At 46.1% G+C, this 26,949-nt stretch overlaps 2 protein-coding genes across 2 annotated transcripts in view; both read left to right on the plus strand.

Moving 5' to 3' along the window:
* Positions 1 to 1,280: 1,280 nt before the first annotated feature.
* On the plus strand, positions 1,281 to 4,844 carry sh3bgrl3 (SH3 domain binding glutamate-rich protein like 3). The gene is made up of 3 exons (XM_056298403.1): positions 1,281 to 1,465; positions 3,905 to 4,072; positions 4,222 to 4,844. Exons 1-3 carry the CDS (start codon positions 1,421 to 1,423, stop codon positions 4,285 to 4,287), a joined length of 279 nt encoding a protein of 92 aa, XP_056154378.1. The 5' UTR covers positions 1,281 to 1,420; the 3' UTR covers positions 4,288 to 4,844.
* Positions 4,845 to 11,051: 6,207 nt separating this feature from the next.
* trappc9 (trafficking protein particle complex subunit 9) overlaps positions 11,052 to 26,949 on the plus strand; it is a 217,845-nt gene continuing 201,947 nt past the window's right edge. The window contains exons 1-6 of the mRNA XM_056298382.1: positions 11,052 to 11,116; positions 12,035 to 12,630; positions 14,544 to 14,689; positions 16,671 to 16,796; positions 24,590 to 24,711; positions 26,575 to 26,700. Coding sequence (XP_056154357.1) covers positions 12,047 to 12,630; positions 14,544 to 14,689; positions 16,671 to 16,796; positions 24,590 to 24,711; positions 26,575 to 26,700 — 1,104 coding nt within the window. The 5' untranslated portion in view covers positions 11,052 to 11,116; positions 12,035 to 12,046. The remainder of the gene's footprint in view (positions 11,117 to 12,034; positions 12,631 to 14,543; positions 14,690 to 16,670; positions 16,797 to 24,589; positions 24,712 to 26,574; positions 26,701 to 26,949) is intronic.

Genomic DNA, 26,949 nt, shown 5'->3' on the forward strand with positions numbered 1-26,949 from the left:
CGTCCAATTACCCCACTCTCCCAAGTCGTCCCGGTCGCTGCTCCACCCCCTCTGCCCATCCGGGGAGGGTTGCAGGCTACCACATGCCTCCTCCCATACATGTGGAGTCGCCAGCCGCTTCTTTTCACCTGACAGTGAGGGGTTTCACCTGACACGAGGGGGACGTAGCGCGTGGGAGGAGCACCCTATTCCCCCCAGTTCCTCCTCCCCCCTGGGAACCGACCAGAGGAGGCGCTAGTGCAGCAACCAGGACACATACCCACATCCGGCTTCCCACCCGCAGACACGGCCAATTGTGTCTGTAGGGACGCCCAGCCAAACCGGAGGCAACACGGGGATTCGAACCAGCGACCTCCATATTGGTAGGCAACGGAATAGACCGCCACGCTCCCCGGACCCACAAAATGTATATCTCCAACTTAATTTTTATATATGTACACACATATATATGTATATGTGTGTGTGTATATACGTATGTAAAATTCACCAAATGCAAGTATAAGATTCGTCATGTAACTTAAAGATTTCTTTTCACATTCAAATTTAGTAATAACGTCTTCAGGCATCATCATTACAGAATGTCCAGCCTTGTTAAATATAAAATTCTCTACCAGCGATTCGGGTGAAAAGTTTCAAGTCGTGCGTATCATGGACGTAACTTGATACGCACATCTCGAAACTTTTCACCCGTTTGCTGGTAGGTGCAGGCGAACGTTTGTCGACAATCCTGTGCGTGTGGTTGACATTTATCCATGATATCAACCCTGCAGGCGTCGCGAAAAATATGCCATCGTCCATACGACAGCGCGCGCCAACAAACAGGAAACTGGTATGACCGCTGCCGTGGAAACCGGAAGTCACCGGACTACGGTTACGCGGCAGAGCCGATTCACCGTTAGGAAACAAACCCCTCTGCTGTGAGCGCAGCCGTGACGTTGGCTGCGTGGGTCGTTTGTTGGGCTGCAACGGGGGACGTCTGGCGTTCAAATCCGCGTCACCGGAGTCTGGAAAGCGGCGACCTGTTGGGGGAGAGAGAGAGCGAGAGCGAGAGCGAGAGAGAGAGAGAGAGAGAGAGAGAGAGAGAGAGAGAGAGAGAGAGAGAGAGAGAGAGAGAGAGAGAGAGAGAGAGAGAGAGCTAGAGAGAGACACAGAGAGCGAGAGAGCTAGAGAGAGAGAGAGAGAGACAGAGTGAGAGACAGCGAGAGAGCAAGAGAGAGAGAGAGAGAGACAGAGAGAGGAGAGAGAGCGAGAGAGAGAGGCTTGGAAAAGCTGCTCTGGCCCTTTAAAGCGGAGCGGAGCGGCGAAGGGCGGGGTCGCGGAGGGACTCGGGCGGACGGCAAAGGAGGGCTCGGCGCCACGACGCTAAAACACATGCACACACGCGTACGCCGGCACGAAGAAGAGTAGGAAACCCGCAGCGATGGGAGTCAAGCTGTACTACACCACCGTCACGGCCTCCAGGGAGGTGAGTCGAGCCCACACCAGCTGCGGCCCGGTTGTCGGTCCTTGCTCTTTCGCGTTAGCCCGGGTCGGCTTCAACCGCAAGCTAGCAACGTGCTAGCAGACACACCCAACGTCCCGTCAATGGGCTCGAACTCCCGAGCTACTCCGGCGTGTGCTGCGCTGGATTCGTTATCAAAATGTGCATGCGACTAATAAGTTGCAGCCCTTTAGACAGCCGCTTGTTGGGGGGGTGCAAGGTTTATTGGGGGTGCAGGAACGCGTTAGCCGATGACCCGCAAAAGTCGATGCACGGAAGTCACGGCGTTGCGAGGCGCTCGCTCTCTTTATTTCCGTCGGCTCGGCGAAGCGGACGGCGATTTCCGCGGCTTTGCGCACGCGTTTAGCCGTGGGGTCCTCGCGGCGACGTTTGTCCGCGCGTCGCGGCGGCCCCACACGGACCCGAGGAGCGGCGTCACGGTCGCGCAGACCGCTGCGCTGGACAGTTGCGGCAGATTGGTGTGCGGCGCCGTGGATCATCGGCTCGGTGTTTGTTTTGCCCCCCCCCCCCCGTCAGCAGCTGTGAGAAAGAGAGCGGAAGGCGCAGCACCCATAGCTCCGTGACTTTTGGTCGCATTTTTTTTTGGAGGGGGGGACGATAATAACGTGGCGAAGTCACTGCCCCCAAAACATCTGGGGCCTCTCACCAATGGTTGCTGTGGGCACGTTTGTTCTTGCACAGCCAGGGGATTTTTTTGATGCATGATGGTTATTTGTGATTCCTTCCTCCTGACACTGAATTTAGACACCAACCGGCTGATGTCTTTGCAGGCCTGAGGTAGACAATAGATGGTACAGTGTTTCTCAACCCCAGTCCTCAAGGACCCCCTATCCTGCAGATTTTCGTCGTAACCCTGCATAGGGAGCCCTGCTTGTACTTACTCGACCAATCATCTCGCAGCACTTCATTATGCAAGGTGTGCAACATCTGACAAAATTCATTGCTGATTGGTTGAATAACTCCAAACAGGTACCTATTCAGGGTTGCAAAGAAAATATGCAGGATGGGGGGGGTCCTTGAGGACTGGGTTGAGAAACACTGCTCTAACATCTATGGTCTACCTCAGGCCTGCAAAGACAACAGCCGGTCGGTGTCTAAATTCGGGGATTACCCGGGTTCTGCACTGTTTGTCTTAGACAAACTTCAGGGCTAACACATCCCATGGGTGTGTACGAACAGATTTGCCCACAGTAACGACTGATACACGAGGCCCCTGGTATCAGCTGGGTGTGTGTGGAGTTCACGCGGAGCGTGTCACTGTCATGACCTCATGTGATATGACTCGAAGCAATCTGACAACACCCCATCACCTCAAAGAGTCGCGTCAAAATGACTCAAGAGCCATTTCCTTATTTGGTTTATGGACACATTTATTATTGATCGGAATGCAGGGATGAAACTATTTGTTTATGTTAAAAAAAGGGTCATGATGACGTTGCATATGTATGTTTACGAGCCCACTTTTAAATTTGCTCGGTTTGAATTCTATAACTGGGTCACGACTTAAATGACCATGAGAAAATGTGGGTCCCAGGGCCAGGCCAGTTGAGAATCTTTTTTTTAACAATCGAGATCAAATCAATGCAGATAAGATTGTGGGTTATGGGAGAAAAGTGTGTTTGTTTGTTTGTTTTTTTCATATATAGATCGTTGTCTGTAAAAAGGCAAGCACGGTGGCGCAGTGGTTAGCGCGGTCGCCTCACAGCAAGAAGGTCCTGGGTTCGAGCCCCGGGGTAATCCAACCTTGGGGGTCATCCCAGGTCGTCCTCTGTGTGGAGTTTGCATGTCCTCCCTGTGTCTTCGTGGGTTTCCTCCGGGTGCTGCGGTTTCCTCCCACAGTCCGACGACATGTAGGTCAGGTGAATTGGCCGTACTAAATTGTCCCTGTGTGTGTGTGTGTGTGTGTGTGGGCCTTGTGATGGCCTGGCGGCCTGTCCAGGGTGTCTCCCCACCTGCCGCCAATGACTGCTGGGATAGACTCCAGCATCCCTGAGAGCAGGATAAGCGGTTTGGATAATGGATGGATGGATGCAAGTGTGTGTTGGCTGACAAATACTAGTTGGTGCTTTTACGTAGATGTGGTTAATTAACCCCCCCCCATCCTCCTCAGTTCAGCCCAAAAAGATGTCATTTTCACATCTTCCTATTGATCATTAACCAGCAGCCAGAGGAGGTCAAAAGCTTCATAAGTATTCAGTACCTGTTAGGTTTTAACTGAATAATAGTGTTTGTTTTGCATATGCCTAGCTTATTATCTTCATCCCCGTATTGCTGGGCAGAAAGAACATTAAAATGGTGTAATGCAGGGCTTGCACATTTCTGCGACGGTGCTACAGATTCAGTTCGTCTTCATGTCTGGTCTAGACCGCACATGTTTTCTTAACCGGAGCCGTCCTTCCCCAGGTGAAGTCCCAGCAGGCGGAAGTGATGCGAATCCTTGACAGCAAGAGCATCCGGTATGAACTTATCGACATCTCCGTGGGGGGAGAGGTTCGAAACGAGATGAGAGACAAGGCGAACAACCCTACAGCCGTCCCCCCACAGCTCTTCAACGAGGACCAGTACTGCGGGGTAAGGACTTCACCCGGATATCGCTGCGTTTGATATTTCTAACACCCCGATTGTTTGCTTTCGAAAGGTCAGAACTGACCTTTGTCTGTTGATGTGCTGGTTGCCTCTCTGACGGACTTCCTCCTCTCTCTTTTTTTTTTTCTTTCCAGAACTACGAAATGTTCTCGGAGGCGGTGGAATCGGATACGGTGGAGCAGTTTCTGAAAATGGCATGAGGGAAATGATTCACTTTTCCTCTTTTTGTTTTGTTCCATCTCACCCCCTTATCCTAATAGAGATCCACTAACCAATCCCTCTGGTGGCAGTGCCCGCCCTCCTTAAATGCCACAACAAATGCCAAATATATATACTCTGGACTAATCAAAGACACACATTCCCAACCTCATTATTAACCTCTCAGTCTAACCGCAGTTAATGTCATGTTTTTTTATGTGCTCTGTTCTGTTTTATGGTGCCGCTGATTTCTTTTCAGACTTCGCCGTCTGCCATGGTTGTGTCGCACATTTGTCTTAGTCCCGTAGGAATCAACGGGACACCTAAATGTGTGCTAACTGGGTCAACTAATTCTGGCAGGGACCACAGTACGGCCGGAGCTTAAAGTTAATCCATCGGACCATAGGTGACGTTCTCGCAGAATCTTCCGGTTCTCCTCCGGACCAAATTGCGGACACGACGCCGGGTCATCATCGAGTCTTAAATCATTTCATTCCTCCTTTCAGGACCTTCATACTCCCATGTTGTCCACCCATGGCCCTGGTTTCTGTAGTTTGCATACAAAAAAATGGGAGTTTGAATGTCTTGAACCTTATCAAGTAAACCGTATCGATGTCGTGTGAATTACGGTAGCTGGGATCAAATGTTCCAGTAGATTGCAGGCTAATTCTATCTGGAATATGGGGAAGATCGGATTCGTCACAGAAAACGGCACAACACGATGGAGGCTTTCATTAAATGTTAAACCTGGGGCCGATACTTAGCTGCTACGTTAAACAGATGGATAGTCACCGTAGAGTAAACCGAAATCCCTACATTTACCACAACTATACTGCGTGACCGATCCGAAATGTGCTTCTGGCACCACACGGCTCTCCGTGTTATGACCTGAAAGGGCCCAAACATGGCGAAACCCCGAAACGGTCTATAAATGCTGGGGTGCATCTGGGCTGAAAATTTTTTTTTTTCTTTTGACGTTTACTTTTTCCATCCACCTTCAATGATTATGATCCCCCCCCCCCCGCCACCCCATGTCTCGTTTGTAAAGATGGCCCCCGGCATGAAGATGTGTACATGTGATGATGCACCCCAACATTACAACACCCAACCGATCGAAGCCCGTTTCGGCAAGTCTCAATCCTTGCGATATGTGACACACTTAATGGAAAAGGTTGAAGGCTCTGATTTGTTTTGTTGTTTTTTGTCGTCTCGTGACGTTTCCGGTCCTCCGGGTGATTTTTTTTTTTTCTCAGTTGGACTAACGTGTGCCGTTTCCTGTCATGAGTCCCGAGTCTTTTCGTCAAGGACTTCATTCCATGCATTTCACCCCTTGCTCTTGGGACGGCACACGAATCGCAAGCACCGTGCATCCAGTTTTGTGTTAGACTACCTGGGTCCGTGCTGAGCGTATGGGATCCTGGGCTACGACGGCCTTCACACACACACTTAAGTTGATCCTGGTACATGTGTTTGCCCATTAACGTGTATTCACCATGTTTTAGACATTCCACGTCTCTGAGCTCCCGCTTCGCTTTTGGACCAATTCTGCTTGGCCAAAAAAAAAAGAAAGAAAGAAAGAAAGTAGGGGATATGTTGCCGTTGTCTTCCAAGAAGATTGTGATGTATGATGGGTTGAATAAAAATGGAACTGAGTCTACAACTGTTTGACTTTAACTCTTGGCACCTTGTTTTAAAGAGGAGGAAGTATTGTTCACGCTGCATTTCAGGATGGCAGATGTGAATCTTTTTCTGACGGTAGATCTCAATGTGTCAAGCCCCTGCCAGCAGGTGATTAAGTCAATTAAATTGCTGCGTTCTCAATTAAGAGTATCCAGTCCCCATTTCACTGAGGAATTTTACGGCTCGACGTGAGACCAAGAGTTTGTTTCTTATTGGCAAATTGTGTTATGACAGTCGACAAATGATTCACTGGAACTTTTCGATCTCGGTACTGTTTCCATTTGTATAAAGGTGCAATTAATGACCGGCAATGTCTAATTGAACAATTACATATTGGAACTAATGCCCTGCAAGTTTGTACTTTAATGAGTGACTAAAAACTAACTCTTTTGCTGTCCATTCTGCTTCTGAATATTTTCAGTTTAACTTGCATACTGAAAGTGGTGTGTCACTATCCTCTATCATAAACAAATCACACACATAGCTGACTGAGTTAATCTGCTAACCTAATTTGAGCAGAGCGTTCGTTACACTGGTATACCAGGGGCGCATTACCGGAGTGAAGCAAGTCTCTGCAGTAGCAGTGCAGGGAGGTCCATTGGAGCGGTGTAAACTCTTGCTTCACGTTGATCTTTTACAATTTCCCTTAGTGTGTAAACTTTTAACATTACAGCGTTGGGACAATTTATGAGCAAGTAAACCAACTTAGATTGTGCTGTACCTCATTTCGCCTGTAGTGGGAGCTCCCGAGCGCCCCCGCTCCAGAATAAGCTGGAGCTCTCGCTTTGTAAATGGAGCTTTGGAAGCCAGAAGCTGCACAAATCTGAAATTACGGAACTTCTATGGAGAAAAACACTTGGGACTGTTGGTGTGTAATGTTCAGCCTGAAACAACACTCCATTTAAGTTTGTGTTCAACTGTCAACCGTGCTATAGGTAAGAGTACACCACGCACACACCCCATCATCTTATTTGCACGTGACATGAGTACCGCTAGTCATTCTTGCTCGCGCCCGTCCGTCAGCATGACCGGCCGGTGACCAACGCCACCACGTGGCGCTATGTGGCTCCAGTTCGTTTGCAGCACACACTAAACCAGTCAGGTACACCGTCCTGAATCTAAGGATCACGGGATTCCGTCATGACCAATTTTTATATAGCTACTCATATTTTCGTAATGTGTGTGTGTGGTGTTAGTGTAGATAGCGGGACCGAAAACAAGCATTTATGATCCTAATTCTCTTTGGAGGTGGTAGGTATTGTCTCAGCGTAAGGGAAAAAAAAGAAAAAAAAATCACAGAAAATTAAAATTATGCAAAATATGCATTTTCTCGGCGTTTCAGATGATTCTGAGCATCTTTGATTTTTTCTCCTATATAAAACATTTTTCCTGGGACTTGGAAATGTTTTGGCATTATGCAAAATATATGCATTTTTGCCAAAATGCACTTAGGATCCTAATTTTTTTGGAGGTGGTGGGTATTGTTCCAGAGAGGACCAGAAAAATAAAAATTATGCAAAATATGCATTTTCTTAAAATGGCTAAAAACCACTTTTCTCGGCATTTCAGATGATTCTGAGCATTTGGGGGGAGGGAGTTGGGGGGGTTTAGGGGCAGGGGGTTAGCTGGCAGGATGAAGATTTAGACGGGTGGAGAACCAAACCGCAACATTGTAGCGGGGTTCTTCTACTATATCTATATAAAGTTCAATGCGTCTCAAACCTTAAAAAACAAAAAAACGAGTCAAATGGTCCGACAGCCAATAGTGCAACCAATTAAAAACACTAGATAGCACCCAGACCACTCTGCATGGGTCACTTTTGAATGAATCCAGACATAAAATTTAGTTTAATATCATAACATTTATTTGAACACGGGAAGGCATCTTCATTCACCACCTAGAAAGAAAAAGTAGTTAGTCTGCCAGCCAATACAAGGGATGAAGGTCACCAACAAAACGAAACACTTGCCTCAGTTTGATTGCAAAATCAACTAGCTCTTCAGTTGTGGCACCTGGTCCCCTTGAGGATACACTGCACTCTGCTGGACGGAGGTTCGGATGGGCTCAATAAACTGGTTTGCCGACATTGGAACCAGGCTGAACCGGGTCTCTGAGCCGACGTATGGCAGTGCCACCGTAGCGTTGAGGGATGTTAATGGTCTTTGTTGGAGCGAGCTGTTGGCCAGGGCTCCTGGCTCCCCCAGTCTGCAGAGAAACTTGAGCTGCAGAGGCAGCATCACCCCCCTGGTTAAAGACTCGCTTTTCTTCAATGGCAGTGTAGCTGGGTTGGTACCTGAGGCCCTGGCTGCTAGATATCATGGAACCCCTTGGCTGCAGGGAGTTGGAAGGTTCTGCTTTGTAGTAAAGGGAATCTTGTGCAGCCTGGCCATAGCCGACATAGGGCTTCATAGCGTCAAGCTTGTTGCCACTGTGGGCCTGGTGATTGCTCGGGCCAGAGCCAGCTACGGTATATACTCTTGCAAAGCCTTCAAGGGGCTTTTGTGCTGCCTGAGGGCTAGGATGTGAAGAATCCAGGTGGCCAACGGGACTACCCCCTTTCCCCGGCACTTGGCCATCACCAGAAGTGAAGCGTCCTTGGAGAACCCCAGTTTGCGTTAGCTTGCCCGTCTCCTGACCATAGGACTGCCCTGCAGATTGGGAGGTTGAGGTGAAATAAGTTCCCCTAGAGGGGTTCTGATCAGAGAGCAGATCGCTCGACCCAGATGGTCCATGACGTGTCACGCTGGGCCCAGACTTGCGAAAAGCACCGAGGTCAGGCTGACTTTGCGTCAGGCTTGGAGTGATGGCACTGCCACCGGCAATCTCAGGGAGGCCAAGGACGCGCTTTGGGTTTTGAGGCTTAGATTCTTTTACCGGAGACGAGCTCGCGTGCCAGCTGGGCTTCGGTGCCGTCGCGGAGTTGTAGCTAGTCGGAGCTAAGACGGAGAACGGAAACTCCCTCAGGCTCCACTGCGAAAAAGCTTTAGGACTAGTAGCAGGGACCCGGATGCGAGCACGATTTACTACCTTCTCTCTATGGACGCCGTTACTCATCGAGCCTGGCACGGCGAGGGCTCGTCTGAATTCAAACCGGGGAGAGCTGCTGCCATCATCTCGCCTCTGTGCGGTTTGTGAGACGCCACTTTGCCATTGAGAAGCTGGGGGGGGGGTGAGAGAGAAGGAAAAGACCCGTTTATATGGAGTGATACGAGTCAAGATCACTAAAAGACCAAGTGATAGGAACTGCTAATTTGTCTGATTTACCTTTTGGGTCCCACACGCAGCTTACATATTCTGCCAGCAAAGAGAGAGTCAGAAAGCACCTGTCCAGACCATAAAAAGCAACAAGGTCAGAAAAAGAGAACAGCAAGCAGGATTTTTAAATGTTTAAACTATAGATGAAGATTTTTTACCCCAAATGAATTCCAGAAGCCATCTCGTTTTCAGAACATCCACACTAGAGAAGGCAATAATTGCTCACAACAGGTCTGCTGTCATGAACCCATCCGCTCTATACCTTAACCTGCATGCCTGCGGGTATTTATTGCATCGACATGCAGCCTTCATCCAATCACAGTTAATTAAGGGATTGCATGCAGGCGTTTCTTGTTGAGCTGGCAGGATAACTCTGGGATTCAACAGCAGGGACATTTAACTCAGGAAACGAGTGTTATTGAATTTCATGTCAGTATCTTAGAATAACTGGTTTGATTGAGAAGATATGAGTTGTTTTTTTTTCATAGTCAATAGACATTCTGATTCACACTCCATTCCAGATGGTGGCGGTAAAGCCTTTGTGCCGACTGTCAATTGGAAAAATCGTTGTGCCAACTGCCAATTGAAAAGCAGAAGAAGCAGAAGCAGAAGAAGACGAAGACGAAGAACATGCATGATTTGGTAGTTACTTTAAGCAAGACAGAAATAAAGAGCATTATTAAGCACAGATTGAAGGAAAGGTGGCAAAAGCAATGGGAAGAAGAGGGGAAAGGGCGACGGTTTTACACAGTTCAAAGGAAAGTGGGAGAAATGAAGTGTGCAGGAAGGAACAGGAGAGAGGAGGCAATACTTTCAAGACTCAGAGTTGTACACACTGGACTAAACAGAACACGTTTCAAAATAAGCAAACACAATACAGGCAGATGTGACTACTGTGGGCAAGAAGAAACATGAGAGCATGTTATGATATTGCAGCGAATTCGGGGGACAACGCAACCACAGGAACTGCGTATATAATAGACCAGTGGTTCTCAACCTTTTTGGGGTCCTGGACCCCCTGCGTATTTTTGATCTACCCTGAGGACCCCTCCACCTGATCTTGGGGGAGGGGGGTTGCAATTTGATAGAAACAGTAGAAACTGCATTTTAAATTGCATTATAGCATTTATTCACTCTTTGGGGCAAAAATAAGAGCTTTCAGTTGTAACTTAGATATAGTTAACAAAACAGAATTCTTATGCAGTAACTTTCAGATATATGTAACAAAACAGAATATGTATTCAGTAACATTCAGATATATGTAACAAAACAGAATATGTATTCAGTAACTTTCAGATATATGTAACAACACAGAATATGTATTCAGTAACTTTCAGATATAGTTAACAAAACAGAATATGTATTCAGTAACTTTCAGATATATGTAACAAAACAGAATATGTATTCAGTAACTTTCAGATATATGTAACAACAGGATTTTTATGCAGTAACTTTTAACAATGCAAACGGGAGCGAGATCTCTTATTAAAATACAATAAATGACACTTGTGAAACAGATGTAATTAGAGAAAAAAGTCCTGTTACCCTTTATAGTTTAGGTAGATAAAGGTCTCAGTCACATTTGAGTAAAATAATCCTATTTCTATAAATGTCATAGGATCTTTTTTTTAAAGATATTTTATTTTCACGGACCCCTTGCAATTACACTACGGACCACTAGGGGTCAGCGGACCCCCGGTTGAGAAACACTGTAATAGACGGTCTGTTCTACACTCCAGACCAGGTGGTGGCGGTAGTGTGTCAGTTCGTTGTTTACCAACCGCCAATAAACACCAAGAAGAGGAAAAGACGACGAGGAAGAAGAAGAAGACGAAGAAAAAGAAGGAAGGCACAATTTGACAGCTCTCTGCCAAGGTAGCAAGAGTGCTACAAATGTGAGTTGTGTACAAATGGCAGTTGTGTGATGAACCTGCAAGGCGCTCTGCCGAGCCGCCGCGTGTGTAACTGACTTCCCGCGCACGGCCGACCCGCTCGTTTAGAGACGTCGTCGCGGATAGTCAACGCACGCTACGGGTTAGCTCGTCCGGCCAGCTAAACCACTAACACTCACGACAGTAACACGCTTCTTGTTAATTGTTCGGACGGTTAATGGAGAGACCCGGGCCTGGTCCCGGGGTAGTCCGACTTATCCGTTGAACTGCTACAAGTCTGGGCCGCGGCCGCTTTAAGTTCGTGCATCGTGTTGCGTTTGTTATGAATGGAGTGTGCGTCACCGGTCGCGGGCGTACGGACCGCTGACGTCACGCCCCCCCCCCCGAGGCTTCCTCTGATTGACAGCAGCCAGACTGGTTTAATCCGTTCTTGATTAGATGAATCGAGATATGGCGTCTTCACTACACAGCGCCGGGTGTGCTGCGTTTTGAAATGTAAAGGGACGGTGACAGTGGACTGGGTCGGTACCTGCAGAGCAAACAAGGCACTTTGACGTTAGGAAGCAGATGACCGGAAGTCGTTGCACACCGTAGTACATTGTTTCTCAACCCAGTCCTCAAGGACCTCCCTATCCTGCATATTTTCTTTGCAACCCTGAATAGGTACCTGTTTGTAGTTATTCAACCAATCAGCAATGAATTATGTCAGATGTTGCACACCTTGCATAATGAAGTGCTGCGAGATGATTGGTCGAGTAAGTACAAGCAGGGCTCCCTATGCAGGGTTACAACGAAAATCTGCAGGATAGGGGGTCCTTGAGGACTGGGTTGAGAAACACTGCTGTAGTATGTATATTCAGTTTAGTTTGTTCCATTAAATGCTGCATTGCCTCTGTTTGTGTGTTTTTCCTCTCCTTGAAGCCACACGAGGAGATGAGTGTCCCAGACTACATGCAGTGTGCTGAGGACCACCAAACAGTCCTGGTGGTGGTCCAGCCGGTGGGCATCGTCCCAGAGGACCAGTTCTTCAGAATCTACAAGCGCGTTGCCAGTGTCAGCCAGGTCAGCGTCAGGGACTCGCAGCGTCTCCTCTACATCCGCTACAGGCACCACTACCTGCCTGAAAACAACGAGTGGGGTGACTTCCAGACACACCGCAAAGTGGTGGGCCTCATTGCTGTGACGACCTGCAACTCGGTCAAAGAGTGGCCCCAGACTGCGGACCGCTTCCACGCGCAGAAGGAGGTGTATGGCTCCACGCTCTACGACTCGCGCCTGCTGGTGTTTGGGCTCCAGGGTGAGATAGCTGAGCAGCAGCGCACGGACGTGGCCTTCTACACCGGCTACGACGAGTGCCCAGATGTGGAGAAGAGGGTGGAGGATTTTGTCGAGTCCATCTTTATTGTTCTCGAGTCCAAGCGTCTCGATCGGGCCACTGACAAATCCGGGGATAAGATCCCGCTGCTTTGTGTGCCTTTTGAAAAGAAGGACTTTGTGGGTCTGGACACTGACAGCAGGTGAGTTGCAAAGGCATGTGTGCATTTAGAGTGATTCATATAGAGCGGTTGAATCTCAATGGCTTTTGCTGCATACACGTTTAAATACATTGTCATGGAGTGTTATTAACCTGTGTTTTTTGTTATTGATTTGTCAAAGCGATCATCCCACAAGGGACGTCAAATGTGCTTGCTCAAAACTCTTCCTTCTCGACTTTTGCCCTTTTTCTTTCGTTTACCTTGTTCTGTTTGTCTTTCTTCTTCTTTTCTTTCATACTGTCCTGTGAGTTTATTGTTGGGTGTGAAAAGGTGAGCTGTTGGACACGTCACTTCAGTTCAGCCATACCGGCCCCGTCAGCTTTGGCCCTGCCCTAGAGGGAACAGACCAGCCTCACTACTCTTGTGCATGAGTTCATGGCTTAAAGCTAAACTCACCCCTCCTCCCCACATCTTGAATCAAATCTGAACTAAATGCAAAGTCTTACGTAAAAAGCACCTTTTAAACATGTCCTCCAATATTGACGTGTTAATGATTTAGCCCAATTATCAGCAGAAAACCTGCCAAGAAATAAAGACACAGAACAGGTGCATGTTATTTGTAATGGATTACAAACCACCGTAAGTCAAATGACTTGTCATTAGTTAGTGATTTGCAATGATATTTATCGGTTACTTTGGAAAAGGAACAATTAGTAATACAACAATACAGCTCACTAAATCAATGCCGTATATATGCTGTGTTAGGCACAACAGCATGTTAGCACTCCCACTTCATGCATATTAATTTTGACAGCATATGGCTGCCAAGTCACACCCCCTGTTGTAAACCTCGAACACCCATTTTTGGATTGGGTATCGGACCTGGCTACTTGTTTGCACTCTTGATTCCTTCAATAACCTTCAGAGGGGCAGGTACAGGAGGAGCTGATGGTTTTGACTCGTTGAACACATGGCACAATATCCGTAGTGAAGGCTTGTTCCAGATCCAAAGAAACCTGAATTTGAGATTGGGAAGGTTTAGTTTTACTGGCAGTAACATCAGTAAAAATCAACATTGGTTACTCGGATCTCATATCGTCAGTTAAGGTGACATGCATTTTCTTTCAGTTTTGCCTAGCATTGCATCTTTTCAAAAGAACACGAATTCGACACAGGAGTGTCGGATGAAGATGTTTGGTTACTTCTACCTCGAGTACTTTTCATTTTTTATTTAATGTTGTTGGAATTTTTTTTCCTGAAGTAGCATGATGAGTGTTGCTATAATGAGCGTTGCTATAAATGGCCGGGTATTGACTAAATTGCAATATAAAATTGGGACATCTTGGGCTATAGCCTAATGCAAAAAATAAAAATCTGTCCGCTTCTCATCATTTCCTGTTGGAAAGATAGCCCATTGAGCTAGTTTATTGTCTCAGTTTGACCTTCCCAGTCTTTCACACCCTTGTAGATAATTGAAAAGGCCTTGCAAAATGGGTTTTCAAAAACATTTTTTTTTCTAGAACTGCCTTGTGTTCCCATTCATTCTAGTGTGGGTGGTCCTCCCCAAGTTCCCATGTGATTGTGCAAGACTTGAGGATAGTAGGTTAGCGCGTACTATCTCCTTGGTTGTTCTTTTGCTGTCTGTTTGCTTGTGCTTCCCCACCCCATATGTCCCTCTTGCCGCTAACTGATAAGATTCAGTTGACAGTTAGTCTCCTCTCCTGGCACCCTGGCCATGGTAAGACAGGAAATGACAATGGCAGAGAGGCTGTGGACATTTTCCTAGAGGGGGAAAAAAAAGAAAAGAAAAAAGAAACACCAGTAGCAAAGTAGCAAGAATCCATCTCAGATCTCTGGCAAACACCTCTATTCAAGAGAATGAATGAAATGTCTACCTTTTTGTCAGTTACTTTTATCTGAAAACGTTTTGCCCACCCTCTTCTTTTTGTCACCAGGCATTATAAAAAGCGATGCCAGGGCCGCATGAGGAAGCACGTTGGGGACCTGTGTCTCCAGGCAGGCATGCTGCAGGACGCTCTGGTTCACTACCACATGGCCGTGGAGCTACTGAGGGGGGTGAATGACTTCCTTTGGCTCGGTGGTAAGTCGGGGATGTAGGCCGATTTAGGCAGTACACTTAAAGCCAGGATTTTCTCTTACCCTGGGAAACTTTCTGAATGGTTTTTCCTGTTGGCTCATTGATTGACTATTATAAGCACTGTCTGTCATAGAGCATATGGCCTCAGTTCATATGGTGAATATCAAGTCTACACTTCTTTTCAGATATGCTAGTTCTTAGTTTGATTTTTTTTCCTCCAGCTTTAATACATGGAGGTTCACTGATCAAACCCTGGTGTTGCCTCTAGCTCAGCTAGGCGTCACATGGAGCACAATTGTCATTTTTCCCTGGTGGGGAGCTGGTAGGGATTATGTTGCGATTCAATACATCACGATATATTGCGATACTGTAAGAAAGGCGATATATTGTGGTTTCATAGGCCTGTGTTCTTTGTGCTTATGGTACTTCCTGTCTCAGTTTATGTTGTTGCGTTGGATGGAAGAGTCACATGGCTGAAGTTACTATATTACAACACTGTTGTCTAGCGGTCGTGGGGTTACACACAACACAAAATGTTTGCCACAAACCTTTACATGTAAACGATTAAAAGCCGATATAGTGGTTCTGAGAATCGATACAGTATCACAAAAGATAATATCGCGATACTCCAGTGTATCGATATTTTCTTACACCCCTAGATTATGTACGTCCCATCATCGCAATAAATTGCTTGTACAGTTAGTAGAGGGCCCATACATCTGTGGATGTCCCTGGAAGAAATGGCATAGCCCTCCACACACATTACGTCCGTCTGAATCCGCATGTAATGGAGGACCTACTTGATAGTCTACAACCGCCGTAGTGGTTGTATATTGTAATGTGGTAGGGCCTCAGAACATGGAATCGGATCTTTTGTTCCTAGTGCAATAAATCTGATGAACAGACTGCATTAATCTACACTCTTCTGTGCTGAATGTATGCTGTACAGTCAGTACGTTTACATGATGTCAGAAGAAATGGATTTATTGTGTTAGTCCGACTAAAGCTGGACTTTTAAAATACATGTAAAGGCGTTAGTCTGACTGAAATCGTACTAAATCGAATTTCTCTTAGTCGGACTAACACACCTAGGTAACGCGGTTGGGGATCGATTTACTCTGGCATGTATACGCTTCAATGGGCCCCGAACTGGCCTAGGCGTTCTGCGCATGATCCATAGTTGCCGTGGCGGTCTTTCACCCGGAAGTCGAACAGCGTAATATCAGCAGTATCACAAATAAAGTGTAGAGAATGTATGAAATGTACAGCGCTGTGAAGTTGTTCATGTTTTCACCGCTCGCCGTGAAAGCCGCTTGCTAACTTGTTCATCGCTTGCTTGGTGCGTGACGCAGTAGGTCAACCGGAAGAAGGTCCGATAGCAACCAGCTGAAAGGGGGCATATCGCCACCTACCGTACTGGGGTCGGACATACTTCCGTCAATAAATCAATTCTCCCCCGGTTCTTGTATACTGGGACAACAACAGTAGTCCAAGTACATGGCCTAATCGAGCTATAACCGTAACTCGATTTAACTGTTTATGTAAATGCAGTGACTGTGTGTATGTTGTATTAATTATCACACAATTGTGTGTGATGTGATGAGATTTGCTGTACTGATGTAAAGTGATGTTTTGTTTTTTTTTGTATCTGGTGAGACCAAAGGGGATTTTTTTTTTTTTTGGCCTCAGGTGGCCAATATAAGTTGTATTCTGTTCTATTCTATTCTATCCTATTCATTATTGAGATGAAAAGTGATGAGACGGGGTGGAAAGCCTTTTCTTTTTTAGATTGGTTTTACCCGTACATATCTAAATAACAGCGGAACGAGGTCTGTCTCAGTGGGATTTTCTGGAGAGACTGAAGGGGCGTGTAGGTTTTTGGTATCCGCTGCATCGTTGCATCTAACACCGGCCTACGATTTTCTATCTTCTGATCTGTGCATGAGACCGAAGGAATTGGTGTTATGTTTTTGTTTTTACCCAGCTGCCTTAGAAGGCTTGTGTTCAGCTTCGGTTATATTCCACTACCCTGGCGGCACAGCAGGCAAGGCGGCGGGACGCAAACCCAACGTTTCCCAGCCAGCCGACACTGGGAAACGCCACAGACCAGGTAAGCACATTTCTCTGTGAGGAGCCTGGTGGAGGGGGTCTGCTGTTCATATGAATGTATGTATTTATTTATTTGGTCCGCGCAGTAAAATGGTTTGATGTCTGTCAGTAAGTCGTGATTTGAATGGCGGCTGAAGTGCGAGGAAATGTCATCGCGGACCTGCAGATGGAGCATCACTAAGCTTTACTCGGCTAGCTTGCTTGCGTTTGTGTGCAGTGTGTTGTCGAGACTGTAACAGCTTGTCCCTTGTTGCCCGCAACGGTTTAACAAATTTATATAAATGTATTTAACCCTAATCACTTCTGTCCTTTCCCTTAATGATTAACATTCTGTTTACACTGACTTGTCTACTCATTAAACCAGTCCATGCGAGAAACTAATCTTAGAGCAGAGTTAAACTAAGTTTCAATCACTGGTGCATCCGTTTGCTGATAGCGACCGAGGATAATTGGAATACATTTTAAGGATGAGTTATGTCTGAATCCTATCTGATGCTTCTGTCGTTGACCGAATGCAGAATTTCTCCGAGCCCCGCATCTCAGTTACTGTTGTCTAGCAAAAACCACTAACTTTCAAGATGAGTGCCGCTATTATTGCTTAAGTGTCAAATCAACTGTAAATGGACTAAACTGACTAGCTAACTGACATTTGACCTGATGTATATAGGCCTAGTCCCGGTAATGGTTTCTGTATTATGGTGAAAGCACGGCTTTACACAAAGTTTAATCCATAGAGTGGCACGGTGGCGCAGTGGTTGGCACAGTCGCCTCACAGCAAGAAGGTCCTGGGTTCGAGCCCCGGGGTGGTCCAACCTTGGAGGGTCGTCCCCGGTCGTCCTCTGTGTGCATGTTCTCCCCATGTCTGCGTGGGTTTCCCCCGGGTGCTCCAGTTTCCTCCCACAGTCCAAAGACATGTAGGTCAGGTGAATCGGCCGTACTAAATTGTCCCTAGTTGTGAATGTTTGTGAACGTGTCAGCCCTGTGATGGCCTGGCGGCCTGTCCAGGGTGTCTCCCTGCCTGCCGCCCAATGCCTGCTGGGATAGGCTCCAGCATCCCCGCGACCCTGAGAGCAGGATAAGCGGTTTGGATAGTGGATGGATGGGTGAATTAATCCACAGGATGCATTTCTGAAGGTTTGATGTGTGTTCGGAGAAAGGAATGACGAGTGTATTGTCGTCTAGTCGCTCAGGATGATTTGACTCTGGTTTACAGTTTCTCAAGTAACGCCTTGCCCCGCTTTCCGTTTCTTTAAACTGTGTCTCTTAACTATTCTAGTATCCTCTATTGTACATTGCATTAAACCTGCTCTCGGTTGCTCTGAGTGGGATTTTGGATGTCGGAGGAAGGAAAGCACTGGTTGGTGGACATTTTGCAAATGATACATTTCCTGAATTTGGCTATTTTCAGATTAAAGCATTCCAAATCTTAAAGTATGGTGTAGATAGAGCTTATGTGGCCGAGTTAAGTTGTGATTTAAGGAGATCAGCAGCAGCAGCAGCAGCAGCAGATGTGGATTGCCTGGACTAACATTGCTAACATTGCGCCTTTGTGTCATGGAGTGAATCTGCATTCTTTCTCTCTGTCTGTAGGGGCACAGGAGGTTCTCATTGACCCAGGTATGATATTTCTCACACTAACCAGCATAGCTAAAGTAGACCATTCTTCTTGTTTGCTTTGCCTGTGGTTTGCCCAGTGTGTGCATTTGCTTTTAATGGTTTGTCCTGCACCATCAGCACCCCAATTCCACTGACTTATTTTGATTTTGTGATTCAAAAAAAAAAATCAAAAGCTTTTTTTCCACCTTTAACAGGTAACCGTGTCCTGTGTCGTTTAAGCATTGTCTTTTGTTTGTTCAAATGAAGCGGGTCTTTCCCACAGCCACACTTCCATTTGATTACCATCATCATCAATTTATGACTTCAGTCGGGCGGCACGGTGGCACAGTGGTTATTGCGGTCGGCTCACAGCAAGAAGGTCCTGGGTTCGAGCCCCGGGGTAGTCCAGCCTTGGGGGTCGTCCCGGGTGGTCCTCTTTGTGGAGTTTGCATATTCTCCCCGTGTCTGTGTGGGTTTCCTCCGGGTGCTCCGGTTTCCTCCCACAGTCCAAAGACATGTAGGTCAGGTGAATCGGCTGTACTAAATTGTCCCTAGTTGTGAATGTGTGTGTGTGGGCCCTGTGATGGTCTGGCGGCCTGTCCAGGGTGTCTTCCTGCCTGCCACCCAGTGACTGCTGGGATAGGCTCCAGCATCCCCGCTGCCCTGAGAGCGGGATAAGCGGTTTGGATAATGGATGGATGGATGCACTTCAGTGGGTCGGTTTACAATCTCCTGCTTACTGAGGTCTCACTGCTCACTGTCACCGTCCCAGCAACTTCCATCTTAACCTCGATTAAAACACAACAGGGAGGGTGTTTATAAAGGCTATAACCAAATCACTCAACGCCTGTGAAACTGTTCACAACTAACATGTTGCTCAGATATGTACCACGTTGTAGAAACGGTTAGATGCTCCATGGGGTCTTTGCGAGAACAGATCACCCATATGATTTGCCAGAAGGTGGCAGTGTTGCCATATCAATTTAACACCATTGGTACATGCTTCATTTTACACTCTTGTCTAAATGCTCAGTAAAGAACTGTCCAGCGTTTTCTTGACCCACCTCTTAGTATGGCTTCAAAAGAAAAAAAAAATAAAACGCGTATCATAGCCTATAAGGTCTTCTAGATTACACAGTTTATTAAGATTCAGACTAAGATTTGCCTTCAGCATAAGGTTGCTAGTGATCTTTGGCCAAAGCAACGTGCGATGCCGCATCTCATTATTCACATGCTTGTCAAACTGACAGTTGCGTCATTGCTGTAGACCCGGCTCTGTTGCTAGGCAATACCTTCTCAATTGACATTTGTATTCTAATCAGATTTGTTTTAGTGATGCGGCTCGCAATTGCTTTTAAATTATTTCGCTTGAAATTTCAACTCTTGTTTGGGAAGTTGGTCAAAGTGTCGTTTTGATCACGTAACAAAAATTCTAACGAGAATGTTAATTTGTTTGATTGTTACTGGTTTCAGTCAGGGATTTGGAGTCAGTCTTCCCCGAGCGGTTTCCTTTCATTTTAACAGTGAGGATATTGGTGTAAGTGGAGTGTTTCAGACAGGGGGGGACAGTGACCTGGACAGCACCGCTCCCCAGAGCTCAGAATCGTGGGGGCTGTAGGGGTCTAGAGGCCCTGTTGACTCCTTTATGAATTCTGATGAGAGAGACAGCCAGGAAGGTACTCGGTGTGTTATCTGGACAGAGGAAGGAAGACGAGGAGACTTGGTGGCGGAATGAGAAAGTACATAGGGAGGAAGAGGTTGGCGAAGAAGAAGTGGGATAGTCAGCGATGAAGAAAGTAGACAGGAGTACAAGGAGATGCGGTGTAAGGCGAAGAGAGAGGTGGCGAAGGAAAAGGCGTGCGGTCAGTTGTATTAAAGGTTGGCGAGTAAGAGAGGAGAAAAGAAAGGCCTAGTTCAGATTGGCTAGACAGAGAGATCAAGCTGGGAAGGATGTGCAGCAGGTTAGGGTGATGAAGAATAGAGATGGAAATGTGCTGACAAACAAGGAGAGTGTGCTGAGAAGGTGGAAGGGGTATTTTGAGGAGATGATGAATGAAGAAAATGAGAGCGAGAAGGTTGGATAATGTGGGGATAGTGAATCAGGAAGTGCAGTGGATTAGCGAGGAGGAAGTGAGGGTAGCTATAAAGAGGATGAAGAGTGGAAAGACGGTTGGTCCTGATGACATACCTGTGGAGGCATGGAGGTGTTTAGGAGAGATGGCAGTGGGGTTTTTAACTAGATTGTTTAACACAATCTTGGAAAGTGAGAGGATGCCTGAGGAGTGGAGAAGAAGCATACTGGTACCGATTTTCAAGAACAAGGGCGATGTGCAGAACTGTAGCAACTACAGAGGTATAAAGTTGATCAGCCACAGCATGAAGATATGGGAAAGAGTAATAGAAGCTAGGTTAAGAGGAGAGGTGATGATCAGCGAGCAGCAGTATGGTTTCATGCCATGAAAGAGCACCACAGATGTGATGTTTGCTTTGAGAATATTGATGGAGAAGTATAGAGGAGGCCAGAAGGAGTTACATTGTGTCTTTGTAGATTTAGAGAAAGCATACGACAGGGTGCCGAGAGAGGAAGTGTGGTAGTATATGAGGAAGTCGGGAATGGCAGACAGGTATATATAAGAGTGGTGCAGGATATGTATGAGGGCAGTGTGACAGTGGTGAGGTGTGCAGTGGGAATGACAGATGGGTTCAAGGTGGAGGTGGGATTACATCAAGGATCGGCTCTGAGCCCTTTCTTGTTTGCAATGGTGATGGACAGGTTGACGGACGAGATCAAGCAGGCGTCTCCATGGACGATGATGTTTGCGGACGACATTGTGATCTGCAGCGAGAGTAGGGTGCAGGTGGAGGACAGCCTGGAGAGGTGGAGGTATGCACCGGAGAGAAGAGGAATGAAAGTCAGTTGGAACAAGACGGGATAAATATGTATGAATGAGAGGGAGGAAAACGAAATGATAAGGATGCAAGGAGTAGAGGTGATGAAGTTGTTTGAGTTTAAATACTTGGTGTCAACTGTCCAAAGTAGTGGGGAGTGCAGAAGAGAGGTGAAGAAGAGAGTGCAGGCAGGGTGAAGTGGGTGGAGAAGAGTGTCAGGAGGGATTTGTGACAGAAGGGTGCCAGCAAGAGTTAAAGGGAAAGTTTACAAGATGGTTGTGAGACCAGCCATGTTATATGGTTTAGAGACGGTGGCACTGAAAAAAAAGACAGGAAGTGGAGCTGGAGGTGGCAGAATTGAAGATGATAAGATTTTCATTGGGAGTGAGGAAGAGGGACAGGATTAGGAACGAGTATATTAGAGGGACAGCTCAGGTTGTACAGTTCAGAGAAAAGGCAAGAGAGGCAAGATTGAGATGGCTTGGACATGTGTGGAGGAGAGATGCTGGGTATACTGGGTGAAGGATGCTGAATATGGAGCTGCCAGGGAAGAGGAGAAGAGGAAGGCCAAAGAGGAGGTTTATGGATGTGGTGAGGGAGGACATGCAGTCGGTTGGCATGACAGAGGAAGATGCAGAGGACAGGAAGAGATGGTAATGGATAATCTGCTGTGGTGACCCCTAACGGGAGCAGCCAGAAAAAGAAGAAGGCTACTTTATACATTCTTGCCCATTAAAATCAGTCCCATTGGACGAAGTTTGTGTCAGGTGTCGAGGCTGATTGGCCAGAAGGCTCTGCATAATAGTCTGTTTTTTGCATTTTTTTGTTTTCTGCCCATTTAATCTACATTGACACCTGAATATTTTTTTGCACCTTTTCTCATAAAACATTTTCTTTTTAGCTTTTAATCTATGTCTGTTATATATCTATGTCTGTTATATATCTATTGACGGCTATATATCTATTGACGGTTTCGGAAAAAAAACGCTATATATATCTATCTATCGATCTATGTCTATCTCTCTCTCTCTCTCTCTCTCTCTCTCTCTCTCTCTCTCTCTCTCTCTCTCTCTCTCTCTCTCTCTTCTGTCTCTCTCTCTCTCTCTCTCTCTCTCTCTCTCTCTCTCTCTCTCTCTCTCTCTCTCTCTCTCTCTCTCTATATAGATCCAGTGATTCAAGTAAATATAGGTCAATTTACTTGAATCACTGGATTATTTTGCTCCTTATTTGACGAGCACTTTTCCTATTGTTGAGTGTTTCTTTTATATATATGTACTTAGCACAAAAAGTAAGGAAATGTGTGTTTGGTAGATGATTTCTTTGTTGTAACAATGCTTCTTGGCAATAAATCTTAGACCGTTGGAAAGCCTGTTTATTTCCCTTTTAAATGGCGCCACATTTGTAAGGAACATGCATTTGTGGGATGAGCAGCAGAGCTGAGTATGTGGGTTGCGCCCATGAAAAATTTGTCAAATCTTCTCTGCCAATGCCAAACAGCTTATTTTGCTGTTGCTATTGACTCTTGTTTTGAGCTTCTGGTACCCCAGGTGCTGACAATCAGCTGCCTGATATAAGATTTATTGCCAAGAAGCCTTGTTACAACAAAGACATAATCTACCAAACACACATTTCCTTACTTTTTGTGCTAAGTTTATATATCTATATATATATATATATATCAACACAGATACAGGAAAAAAGATTTTAATACATTGCAGTACAGGCCTATTCTGCTCCTCATTTGTTGAGCACTCACAACACGATTGACGATTTCGGGAAAAAAATGCTATATGTATATATACATACACACACACACACACACACACACACACACACACACACACACACACACACACACACACACACACACACACACACACACCGATCAGCCAAAACATTAAAACCACTGACAGTTAAGTGAATAAAATTGATTGTCTCATTACAATGGCATCTGTCAAGGGGTGTGATATATTGGGCAGCAAGGGAGCTGTCAGTTCTTGAAGTTGATGTGTTGGAAGCAGGAAAAAAATGGCCAAGTTTAAGGATTCCAAGGGCCATTTGCAATGGCTAGACGACTGGGTCAGAGCATCTCCAAAACAGCAGGTCTTGTGGGGTGTTCCCAGTATGCAGTGGTCAGTACCTACCAAAAGTGGTCCAAGGAAGGACAACTGGTGAACCGGTGACAGGGTCATGGGCACCCAAGGCTCACTGATGCCTGTGAGGAGCCAAGGCTAGCCCATCTGGTGCGATCCCACAGAAGAGCTACTGTAGCTCAAATTGCTGAAAAAGTTCATGCTGGCTGTGATAGACAGGTGTCAGAACACACAGTGCATCACAGCTTGCTGCGTATGGGGCTGTGTAGCTGCAGACCAATCAGAGAGCCCACGATGACCCCTGTCCACCGCTGAAAGCCCCTACAATGGGTGTGTGAGCATCAGAACTGGACCATGGAGCAGTGGACGAAGGTGGCCTGGTCTGGTGACTCACGTTTTGTTTTACATCATGTGGACGGCCCGGTGCGTGTGCATCATGTACCCAGGGAAGAGATGGCACCAGGATGCATTGTGGGAAGAAGGTAAGCTGTTGGAGGCAGTGTGATGCTCTAGGCAATGTTCTGCCGGGATACCTTGGGTCCTGGCATTCATGTGGATGTTGCTTTGACCCGTGCCACCTACCTAAACATGGTTGCAGACCAGCAACAACCCTTCAAGGCAACGGTATTCCCTGATGGCAGTGGCCTCTTTCAGCCGGATAATGCACCCTGGAATGGTTTGAGGAACATGACAAAGCGTTCAAGGTGTTGCCTTGGCCTTCGAATTCCCCAGCTGTCAATCCGATCGAGCATCTGTGGGATGTGCTGGAAAAAGAAGTCCGATCTATGGAGGCCCCACCTCACAACTTACAGGATTTAAAGGATCTGTTGCTAACGTCTCGGTGCCAGATACCAGAGGACACCTTCAGAGGTCTTGTAGAGTCCATGCCTCGGTGGGTCAGAGCTGTTGTGGTGGCACGAGGGGGACCTACACAATATTAGGCAGATGGTTTTAATGTTTTGGCTGACAGGTGAATATATATATATATATATATATATATATATATATATATATATATATATATATATATATATATATGTGTGTGTGTGTGTGTGTGTGTGTGTATATATATATATGTATATATATATATATATATATATATATGTATTGCAGTCATGGGAAATAGTTTCATCATCATGCCAACAGCTGGAAAATAACTTAATTTTTCTCAGCAGTTCTAATACTGATCATATTCTGTCTACTTATACGAGTACAGGTGCCCTTACCGCCAATGGAATCAGTGCAGACACCAGCACTGAGATTGGACGAGCCAAGAACTGTCTCAGTCCAGAAGACATCATTGAGAAATACAAAGAGGCCATCTCCTACTATGGCAAGGTACTGAATACCGAGTCGAGTCACATGTATTTATAGGGCACATTTAAACACAACCACGCTCACCAAAGTGCTGCACAGACCAGAGCGCGTAGCTAAAATACAAATAGATACAAGAAACACCGACACACCTCAGGGCACGTAGATCGTAGGCACGAATAAACAACACATGGGCAAGCCAGAAACCAGCCACATCAGGAGGATTCAAACGCTGGAGAATAAAAGTAAGTTTGAGCTGGGGCTTAAAAGAGTCGATGGAGGGGGCAGATCTTATAGGGAAAATATAGAGCTGTACAGGTCTGTTAAGAATACTGTACTCGCTATTAACATATTTTCTCCATTATTAAACTATCAATATTGCTTTTAAAAATTACTTAGTAAAAACATTTCCAATTGTGCATCCCTTTCACTTTCATATGTTAGTTGTGTCATACTGCAGAAGTGCACTGCACATGCCCACAAACCAGTGAGAGGCTCTTAGGCAGGCAGGTGACTGCAGGAGTCACTATACACGATGATGTAACATGCTGTATGTTGTGTAATGACCAGTCTACTCAGTAGGGTGCAGTATTAATTTGGTTTTAGTCAGTTGGAGGGTGTCTTAGTACTGTGGTCGTCTCACAGATTAAACAGGCTACTAGATGCTGATGGTAGATGTATTCTTCTGAATACGTCTTTTGTATTTTTGTCATTTTATAATATAATATTATATATGTATATAATTTATAGTCTCTTGTAATTTGGCAGCACGGTGGTGCAGTGGTTAGTGCTGTCGCCTCACAGCAAGAAGGTCCAAGGTTCGAACCCCGGGGTTGTCCAACCTTGGGGGGTCATCCCGGGTCGACCTCTGCGTGGAGTTTGCATATTCTTTCCATGTCTGCGGTGGGTTTTCTCCGGGTGCTCCGGTTTCCCCCCACCATCAGAAAGACATGCATGTTAGGGTTAATACTCCCGTCTGTGCCCTTGAGCAAGGCACGGCAAGACAAACTGGAGTTGGTGCCTGGGTGCCGCACGGTGGCTGCCCACTGCTCCTAGCTACACGGCTAGGATGGGTTAAATGCAGAGAGGAATTTCCCTACGGGGGTCAGTAAAGTATATCAAAATCAAATCTATATATATATATCAGAGAGACAATACTCAGTAAGAGTGTTGAGGAAACTCAGTATTTAGAAAAGAAACCTTCAGTGACAAATCACAAAGGAAGAAAATAAAAACGGTGGCTTTTCCTGTGTTTGGCGTTTTTTTTTTTTTTTTTTTTTTTTTTTAGTGGAATATGTTCACACTGTGACATCCTTCTTTGGATCACCGTATTTCGTGAAAGAAAGGTATTAAAGTCTCACTATTATGGAAATAAAAATGGACTCATTATTCTAACAAACCATTCAGGGCCGATGTCGTGCTTTATCTCCGTTATTGTAATTGGCTTCGTGCCGTGACCTCCCTTGGCCCTTTTTACCTGTAAGTGGCTCATTTAAAATTAAATTACGCCTGTCCTGAACACACTGCAACTCGGGTATTAATTTAATTTTTAATAATGAGACAATGAGGGTGGGTGTGGAGGGAGACCGGAGGAGGGCCAGATCAAAAAAAAAATTATGTGTGCCTTAACACACAGGCGGCATGTAGCCTCAGGAGCTCACGGTCAGGTTTCCTGAAGTCCACCACATCACAGTTCAAACTCTGCATGTACCTGTGGAAGACCTGATGATCGACATCATATTCTGATGAAAAAACGTTCATCCTGACGATGAGCTCGTGTACAGAAGTCAAGATATAACCCTCATTGAGTGTTTATTTTTCTCTTTTCTTTTTTTTTTTTCACCGGGCTGAGCAAACCTCACAGTTCTCCCCTTTTCTCTCCGTCAGTACAAGAACGCCGGCGTGATTGAGCTGGAGGCCTGTGTGAAGGCGGTCAGGGTGCTGGCCATCCAGAAGAGGGCCATGGAGGCCTCCGAGTTTCTACAGAACGCCGTGTACATCAACCTGGGACAGGTACCTGGGCTCATTTGGGTGATCCACACTTTTAGTAATGACGTTTTCCGGCTCCTTCAGCTTTTCTTCACATTTCTTAATTCGATCCGTTGAATTTTTTTTTGGATGAGAACTGCTCCCTCCCAAATGTATAGGTTTAGATGGCCAGGGCTCACATCTACGACTGTTACCCATCAGCAAGGAACAAGATCAAGTAGTGTACCCGTGCCCTTCTGTTGTCAGTGGGTCAGAAATGACCCATAACAGTGT

Source organism: Lampris incognitus, chromosome 18, assembly GCF_029633865.1.
Source record: "Lampris incognitus isolate fLamInc1 chromosome 18, fLamInc1.hap2, whole genome shotgun sequence".
In the NCBI taxonomy this organism is placed as follows: domain Eukaryota; kingdom Metazoa; phylum Chordata; class Actinopteri; order Lampriformes; family Lampridae; genus Lampris; species Lampris incognitus.